General features: G+C 36.7%; 1 protein-coding gene across 1 annotated transcript; it reads left to right on the top strand.

Annotated features, from left to right (window-relative positions):
- The first annotated feature begins 203 nt into the window (after positions 1-203).
- On the top strand, positions 204-4,335 carry LOC138328917 (acid-sensing ion channel 3-like). Its single transcript, XM_069275630.1, has 7 exons — positions 204-762; positions 1,137-1,232; positions 1,633-1,813; positions 2,097-2,156; positions 2,286-2,436; positions 2,679-2,770; positions 3,157-4,335. Exons 1-7 carry the CDS (start codon positions 226-228, stop codon positions 3,282-3,284), a joined length of 1,245 nt encoding a protein of 414 aa, XP_069131731.1. The 5' UTR covers positions 204-225; the 3' UTR covers positions 3,285-4,335.
- The last annotated feature ends 5,724 nt before the right edge of the window (positions 4,336-10,059 follow it).

The raw sequence follows: 10,059 nt of genomic DNA, 5'->3' as shown, positions 1-10,059 counted from the left end.
GTGTCTAAAATCATTATTACTTTATTTCTGCTTGTCTCCACGTTTTGTTCTTATTGAGCAAAAGATCAGAATATGTTTTCTGAAACACCTTGTTTAACCAGAATGTGGCATTGATATTGTTTAGACATCGATATGCGTCAAAAATGCGTCTTTGGTATATTACCGAAACATACGTCTATCATTGTGTATCTTTGTAGGATCATTTGGGTTATTGCATTGCTGTGTATGGGCGTAATGTTGATATACACATCCGTTGACCTGTTCTGCAAGTACGCCCAACACACGACAATGGCAAACATCAAAGTGGAAATGGTCGACGAGTTGCCGCTTCCTGCCATCACTTTCTGTAACTTGTCACCATATAAACGATCTGCTCTCAATCCCGACGCTGTTATGGACCACTACCTTCTTACCATCAGTAGAATGACGGATTTCGTCCCTTCAGTAGACTACAGCCACCCGGCATATAGTGCACTATTGCGACCTCTGCCAGACGGTTGGCTGCATAATGTATCTTTCTCTGTCATGGATTTATTCTACGCTTGCGTCAATACAGCAAATCAAAGAATGGATTGCAATGAAGTCCTAGTCCCTACGATAACTGATATTGGCTTGTGTTATACCTTCAATAGCCACCACCAGAATGGTACTTACAATCCTCTTACGACGAGTATCATTGGAAGTGTCAAGTCCTTTGCCTTCTACATCCGCGTCAACCAGTCCGAGTACGTTTACAGTGATAATTTGGCTGCCGGAATGAAGGTACGATGTATTCTTGGTTAAATTCGCTGATCTGTTTATGAACAGTCAAGAAGATCATTTAAGGACAAACTCTGATGTAGGCAATGTGTTGCGTGGATGTGGCTGCGATATATTGGTGTTGAGAAGCTTTTTTACATATTTATTTCAATGAAGCAAGTCGCAAAGACAATGAACAAGCACACCACATCCGGTCAATGTTTGTCCCTAGTGTAAAGTGATATTAACTACGAAGTGGTATCTTCTACATCGCAAATCAACAAAATCATCTTCAGCTTATTTTTAGTTCCCTTTTTCCAATTTAATTTGTGGTAGAGAATATTAATATTATATCGATTTCATGCTTTCGATTTATGTTTCACTCCCTGCAATGCCAGGTAATTGTCCATGACCCAAAAGAAACACCCGACACAAATAGAGGATTCTTCGCTTCCCCAGGCTTCTCGGTGTATGCATCGCTCTACCTTACCAAGGTAGGTTCGTTGTACATTTTGCATCTCATTCTAATTGGGTAGGAAAACTGGCAAAACAATGCATACGATAGATTAATGGTCGTCAGTATCATTACACAATGGTATTATCATAAAGATATATTGCAGGTGTTATCAAATAAATCAAACTGATTTTGGAATTTTTCGGCATAAAAAAGCTAAATTGTGATCCAGCTGACAGTGCAATTTCAAACGTAAAAAAAATAAATCAAAACGATGATCTACAAATAACCTGACTGATCTTCTTAAACACTAATACATCAGTGGTCCGAAAAACACGCGTTGTAATAGGTTTATAAGGATGTTTTAAAGAAAATTGATTCGTAATACAAATATTGACTGATCCTTTTACTAGAATGTAGTTTTACCCCTTTCTTTCCAGTACAAATATTTTACCGTATCCCTACCCGTCTACGGCGGCCGCTACTGTTTGGACACACAGCACCAGGATTCCAGAAATCCCCTGAACTATCATGATAATTATAGTTTCTACGCCTGTATAAGAGAGTGTAAATATCGATACCTAGTCAAGTTGTGTGGATGTCAGGCTCCCACGGATACAGGCTAGTATGGCATTGTAATCGGCAACCCAGAGAGACACCACGCACAGCTGGCAAATATCGTCTGGCTACTACAACATCACAGTAAAATGATAATACTGTTGCTGCTAAATCTGGCAAACATTTTTGTACAAAGTCCCTCAACACAAGTTTCATTAATGCAAAGTCCATTAATGCTGTTCTAATACTTAATTACATTCACTACATTATAAGCGCGCAGTTAATACCAATAATAATTTATCTCCGTCTGTTAATGCTGCTTTTTATATTGCTGAATGTATTACAGGCCCAGAAAGAACTTGCACATTCCAAGAATATGCCAATTGTTATCGAAACGCCAGCCGAGGTATGTTACATCATGGTACGCCATGTCTAGTTCTGTTGTTTGTTGTGAATTACAGATTCTGATGTTGTTTTTGTTTATCATGTATATTAACTCATTTCGTACGTTAAATTGAACGTCCATTCTCTTCAGGTGAATACATCAACAATATTACATTCCAACAAACATGTAACTGCGACTCACCCTGCGAGTTCAATGTATACGAAACGTCAGCTTCCAATGCCTACTTTCCGTCCCAACTCAACGAGTTATTTCTAATGAATGCAGGTTTCACGAATTTGAGGTATGTGTTATAGGTAATTCAAAATTGATTCCATACGTTTACTTGTAGAAGTTATTAACATTTGAATGAATTGAATATGAAGACAGACCATGATTAAATATTAGTGAACCATTAATGAATATAATAGCCTGAAAAAATACATAATCAAAACTGTTTAAAACGAGTTAAAATATAAAACAAAAATAAGAAGTAATATTGCTTATTCAAGAGGTTGGATAACGCTATTTTATATTAATTAACAGGACCGATTACCTGGAGGTTCGATTTTTCTTCGACACTCTCAGTTTCCTGAACGTCGAATACTTGCCCGAATACAGCATCGAAACCATCATAGGTAATCATTTTACTGGTATATTTGCATGATCGTCAATATATTTCAGGAAAGCGTTAAATACTATAAGCGTACGTATTTTAGTGATGATCATATATAAGTACTGTTTGTGGCAGACTGCTTGACGTTAGGCAGGATATTCAATTATTACGTCCGCCCAAAACCATTACTGTGCTAACTCATTGAAAATCAATTTTGAACAAATACGTTTGTGGTAAACATAACTTCAAAACAGTTAGCAGGAAAATTGACTCCCATATCCTATATCCTTATGAACAATCAACAAAGTATCGAATATGAAATATTGAGCAATGCTCAATACACCAGACATGCTAAGCATACTTGACAATCAATCATTTATCTTAATTTTCTTTTAATATCCATTGTAGCGACTCTTGGAGGCCAGATGGGAATATTTCTTGGTGCCAGTCTGCTGACTCTTTCAGAGCTGGTTGAGTTCGTGTTAATGGCGGGTCTAGTTGCATGCAGAAAATTCATGAAAAGACGTCAGTCGTGATATAGACAATACGCCAAAACGTTATCGTTTATATGTTTGTTCATACCATAGATACATCATAGTCGGTAAACAGCTAGTTTTGAACACAGGACCATTTAATTATTGAATTTTCATGATTGGTTGGTCGATGGGATTTAACAATCTATATTAGCATTTCCGTTTTCTCTTAACTTTTACAATAACTTAGAACTATATTTTTTGTACTCCTGAACTCGACAACATTTTTCGCAAAATTGAAGCCAGCTGTTCAGGGATTCCATAAATTGACTTGTTTGTTTGCTCGATTACATAAACGTCCTATTATTAGCAATGGTAATTGATAACTGATAAATAACCGTGTTTATATGTGTCTGACTGACATCAAATCATATAAAATAATACTTAATAAATACAAGAGGCTCAAGGGCCTTAACGGTCATCTGACTACCTTGGTAATTATCCTATAGGAACTTGTATGTCATGGTAGCTATCTTCGATTAGGCATCAACCAGAGATGTAACAACACTTTAGCGGGACCATGTCAGGATAATTTCATGCAAGTTTCAGCCATATAGTGCCGGTACAACTTGACATGAAGTTCAAAATGTGTTTTCAAGATGGCGGCTATCTTGGATTTCAGATCGACTCGAAAAATAACAACACTTTGTCGGGACAATGTCAGGATCGTGTCATGTAAGTTTCAGCCAAATCGCACTGGTAGAACTTGAGAAGAATTTCAAAATGTGTTTTCAATATGGCGGCTGTGGCGCCATCTTGGATTTCGGATTGACCCGAAAAATAACAACACTTTGTCGGGACCATTTCAGGATCATTTCATGGAAGTTTCAGGTCAATTGCACTGGTAGAACTTGAGAAGAATTTCAAAATGTGAAAAGTTAACTCACGGCGGACGGCGGACGAAACATGACGGGTCAGATGACATAAAAAGACATAGGGCCATGGAATGTTTTCAGTACCCAATTAGTTTGTATTAATATTTTTATCTTTAAATGAAATGTGAAGCGCAAACTTTTCAATGATAATAATGCTGTACATTATGTAACTTTTGTAACTGAAGAAAAATACCGATTGATCTGCTTCTGTTTTTGAAAAAAGACCCAATTTTTGTATTAATATTTTTTATCTTTAAGAAAAATGTGAAGCGCAAACTTTTCAATGATAATAATGCTGTACATTATGTAACTTTTGTAACTGAAGAAAAATACTGATTGATCTGCTTCTGTTTTTGAAAGGGAAAAATACCATCCGTCGGCTGTGAAGCATCTTTAAATCCGGCCTCCTATGTTTGCGGTGTGGTTTGTGTATGAAATGCATGGTGCGTGGTTTGAGAGACTGTGGTATATTCGTGCTGCGTCTCTTGTTTAGTGGAAATTTATAGTGACCATTTTATAGTGCTATATCACTGAAGCATTATGGGGCCGCGGTGGCCGAGTGGTTAAGATGTCCCGACATATTACCACAAGCCCTCGACCTCTGGGATGCGGGTTCGAATCCCATGTGGGGCAGTTGCCAGGTACTGACCGCTGACCGGTGGTTTTTCTCCGGGTACTCCGGCTTTCCTCCACCAACAAACCTGGCACGTCCTTACATGACCCTGGCTGTTAATAGGACGTAAAACTAAACAAACCAAACCAAACTGAAGCATGAAGACACCAGCCATCACATTCCACCCGGTAATATTTTACTGACAACAAGCGGACCGTTAGTCCTCCCACTCCCGTTATGCTGAGCGGCAAGCTGGGACAAACACTACAACTTTTATTTTATATATTATGGTGTGTCTCGGCCAAAACGGAGGTGGTGTCAAGGGGTCCATTATGAAGAAGGCAGTTAGTTATATTCTGGGCAGCAGGTACAATTCTAAAGCCCTATCGGCAGTGTAGACCAATTGACCGGCTGTTACAACAATTCATTTAAGAATTGGTTGTCATATTTTTGACAAGCATTGGTGTGTAACATACATTGGGTGTGCTAGCATAGCTAATGGTGAGCTAGCGTACCATAATAGAATATGCTAGAGATGTTACACACCAATGCATGTCAAAACAAGACGACCAATGCTTATAATTACATTTAAATAGTTATTCCCGTTTGTAAAAAGAAAACATATACTTCAATCCATTCCAAGTGTTCTAATTAGAAAATATTTACATATTGATCAATTTTCAGAATATTTCTTTGGATAAATTAACGTCCTTTTTCAGCCAGCTTCAGGTAAGGACGGTCTCTCATGTATGCGGTTTGTGACGCGTAAGAAGAGAGAGTGTGTATTTTGTGAGACTGGGATATTTTGGTGTTGCGTATTCATGTATATTATATTCTTCAGAGTATCCTCACACTGACGTAAACCTAGTCTTTCCTTGCCCTGCAGGTAGGGCGTTAGAATTGTACCTGCTGCCCCTATTGCATGATCGTAAAAGGCGACTAAATTTAGGATCTTATCTTTTCTTTTCTTCCTAACTGACTTTATCTTTCCTAATGCCTCCCTTGGCACCGCCTCACTTTTGGCCTTGAGTTGAGCGTTCGCCCCTGTGAGGAAGGCTCTGGGTTCTGTCCCCTGGCCGAGACACACCAAAGTCTATAAAAGTGGTAGTTTCTGCTCCTGCTTAGCGCTCAGCACACAGGGAGTGGGACGACTGGTTCGCCCGTTGTCAGTATAATGTGACCGGGTGGAGTGTGTTGCTTGGTGTCTTCGGCGGCATGCTTCAGTGATATAGCACTATAAAAAGGGCAACAGTTCCACTATACAAGAAGACACAACATAAATATACCGCAGTCTCCCAAAACACGCACCTCGCACAACATACACGCAACACACCGCATGCATGGGAGGCCGTCCTTACATGACCATAGCTGTTAATAGGACGTTAATTAATCAAACAAACAAACAAACATTGACCTCTTGAACACTGATAAAGGTATCTGTACACCAGAGCCAAACTGCCAATGTCAATTTAAATATTATGGCTTTATATTAATAATATTTAGGTTAACAATGAATGTCACTTTTTACAACTTACTGGTTCCATTTTGAGATTTACCTGGAATCAAATTAAGTGCTACTTATTTAAAGTGCCATGTAATTATATACACTCTACTTCGGGCTAAGCGTCCTTGTTTGCTGTAGAAGTTTATTGTATAATGTATAAAAAGTTTTCTGCATATTTGGATGTGTATATCATTTCCGGAATAAATTTTATACTTCATAAAAAGCCTCGTGTGTTTTATAATTCAACGTTGGCCTATCTGATTATCTTCCGACTAAACAATGCTTTTCCGGCATGGGTTACTTGAATCGCGGTAATAAGGTTTAGCTGCATAGATACATTTGTAAGTGTAGTTCGTTTGCTAATACTTTTGAATGTGGTTTGAAACTACCATTAACTGACAGTAAATCTTCTATTCAGTCAGCCATCAAACACTTTTCCCTGCTGTAGATTTTCCATGGAATCCACACTTTTTCCATGGAAAACTTCCGTGGAAAATTATGTGGAGTATTGGAATCGCGCACACACCCCCCCACTATCCTTGGATTCACTCTGATATTTCCCAAGCCCTAGGTGTGCATAAATTCCACACTTTCCACGGAAAAAATCCAACGGCATATTTCCATAGATTCCACACTTTCCGCGGAAATATTCCACACTTTCCGCGGGAAATATTCCACACTTTCCACGGAAATACTCCACACTTTTTTTTGAAAGATGTGCTTGAAACATTTCCGCGGAAATGTTCCACATTCCAAGGAAATTTTCCATACCAATTCGGAAATTTTATAGAAAACTATTCCACAAACAGAGCCACAAAGGTATCTGCCTACAAAGAAAATCATTTTCAAAAGACAACACTCATCAAACTTTATAGGCTTTTTTCGTTTTCCTTTCATTTTGCAAAATTGCCACTATGAAATTAATGAAATCAATATTCACAAAATTATTAAAGTTTCAAAAACTGAATGTTCCAAAATTAAATGAAAACTAAATTTTTTTTGTCCTGGATGGCTTCATCAGACTACTGCCAGCCTTGACCGGATTTGTTGCTGGTTACACTGTTTCACAGGTGAAAATCGCTTCTTTACAAGATCTGTATAAAATAGATATCAACGGAAAACAATATTAGTTATCTTCCAATAAACATGTAATACATGTCTCTCTAGTCTAAATTGACATGAAAATATTAGAATAAGAAATTCTTAAAAAATAAGAAAATGTGATGTTAAAATTCAATGTCCCCTTCAAATTCCTATTTCTTATCCTTTGGGTTTCCTCCATATTTTTCTTCTACATTAGCTAAGTATAAAATATCTGGAGTTATTACTTGGATAATCCTGCATAAATTTTCTTCTTACCCATAAATTACAGCAAGTTTCCTCCTGGTCGACTGCTGGTTTTACCGGCTATCCCCACCAGATGTCTTCCCCATGTATTCCTCCTCTTTATAAAGTGTCCTAAAGAGGAGGACTGCTGCCTTTGAAAAGCTGCTCAGATGGGGAATTTTGTATTGTAACTGTGCCTAAGTTAAAAAAGAAAATACAATATATAATAGCTTATCACACTGATACAAGAACACGAGGAAAAGTGAAAATTATTTTCTGCAAAAATAATTTTGTTTTTATAAATTATAGGTAGATTTTCAAGGTAGAATTTTGTTAGCCTGAATAATCCTTGAAAATCTAATCATTAACATACATTCAAATGTCCTCAATTTTTAAAACTGTCATAATTTTTAGTATTTTACTTTGTCAAACATGAATTAATTTCACTTTACAATGGTGAATGCCAGCAATGACTTTGTCCTCACTTGATAACGTTTTCCTGTTGAAACAAGAAAAATTGTAATTCTAGTTATCATGTTTAACAGCAACAAGAGTGTTACAAACCCGTTATTATTTTGTAGCATCTTAACAACGTGGGTACTTTAACACATTACATAACAACCAAATCTCTTGCTTTAATATAATAACTTTTGCTATCATGTGTTTTAAAGTGACTGAATTTTCCATAGACAATCGGTCTAAAGAGAAAGACAATTCCATTGCCCCTGCCATTTTTTCATATACCTGTTATATCATCACATACATGTAGTTTTTAAAATGAAAGGACAGTAAGATTGATTGTAATGCTACTAAGGGTTTTATAATACTAAAGAAACAAAAAAACCAATTGAAACTGCTAAATTCACAGATTTTTCATAATGAACTTGACTATTTATCCTTTTCAGGCATTTCACTAAATATAGATCGAAATCAGAATTTGTCGATGGATGAAGAATAAAAGAATTTTATGTCAAAATTGCATAGCCAATAGGGCCAACATGATAAGATTTTACATAGACCAACCAGATTTTCGATAGCCTCGGGCTACACTGGCTAACTCAAGAATTATTCATTTCTTAAACTGATATTGATGAAAATGTCCTATGTGATTTTTCCACCAATTAGAATAAAAGCAGCTAAGTTTTGAAAACCCAAATGTTTGTGTATTTTGTTAATAGATGATTTATAGTTGAAAAAGCTGGAAAACAATGATTTAAATACACACCTCGGGACGAAGCAGGACACTCGGACGTATCTGAGGGTGTGTTTCTTTCATTTGATGATGCAACAGAGTGAGATTGCTGGTTGTGTGAGTGTTGCGGTTGCTGTTTGTGGTTGTTGTTGCAGTTGCTTTTTGCTCTTTGCTGCAGTTGCTGTTGTGGTTGCTGCTGATGTGACTGTGCCAATTGATGATTGAATCGCACTTCTTGATGAAATCTGTAAAGAATATTGCACATATAAAGCTGTGTAATAAGACTTACTTTTGAATTCATTTAGAATTGATTAAATGGCTTATTGATTTTAACTTGCTCTTTAATTTAGACCACACAATTATATGGATCAATAGCTTTTGAGAGCAGGGGAATATAAATGAAAACTAAACACTGATCATCTCAGGTGATGTTAGGTGTGTATTGATACAAAAACCTATGCAAGATCTTGATTTTAACCCAATGTAGATAAACAAACCTGACTTGTCCAATTCCACAAGCTTGAAACTGTACTTTCCAATGACTGCACCTTATTTTGTAAACTGCATATCTGCAGCTTTCCCCTGGAGCATTCGTTTCTAAGTGCAGCAATTTCTTCTAAAAGTGAGCTGTGTTCTGTTGCACTTGGACCTGCTTAAAATTCAGATATGATTCAATGTCAGTGATTATGTTTGATAATTTAGCAGCCTGTACCATTTGAATTTAGAAAATACTATTTTGGTCTTAATTCTTTATAAAAACACAAATCTGCTCTTACATGACTCTGGCTGATTATTAGGAAGTAAATATATTAAACCAATGAAACACTCAATATTTTATTGGAGTAATACAATGGAATGTGTGGATATTACAATAGAATTTCACTATGACAAAAGCTTTTACATTCAGCCCCAATTATGGACACAGAAGTTTTAAGGTCATCTGTTCCAATGTTATCATAACTACTTTTGTCAAAACTCTTTATTGCCAGACTGCAGATATTGATGAAAGCAGAATTTCAATGTAATAATTTAAGTTCAGATTTAACACCAGTATATTTACAGTAAATTCTGAGATCAACAAGCTTAAATGCCCCAAGCAATGTTTTTGATACCAAGAATAGCTATTCGACAAATCAACTGCAGTTTTCCAAAAGTATTAGAGTTATGAATGAAGAAATGATGTCCAAATCTAAATACCTCCAGTGGGAATTCACCACGTCCAAACTGTCCCGCGTAACAAGGTGGATGTCACTGTTATAAGACCATCG

This window comes from Argopecten irradians, chromosome 8, assembly GCF_041381155.1.
Source record: "Argopecten irradians isolate NY chromosome 8, Ai_NY, whole genome shotgun sequence".
Lineage (NCBI taxonomy): Eukaryota > Metazoa > Mollusca > Bivalvia > Pectinida > Pectinidae > Argopecten > Argopecten irradians.
The sequence above is the reverse complement of the archived record's forward strand: the minus strand, read 5'-3'. Positions and strand labels throughout refer to the sequence as shown.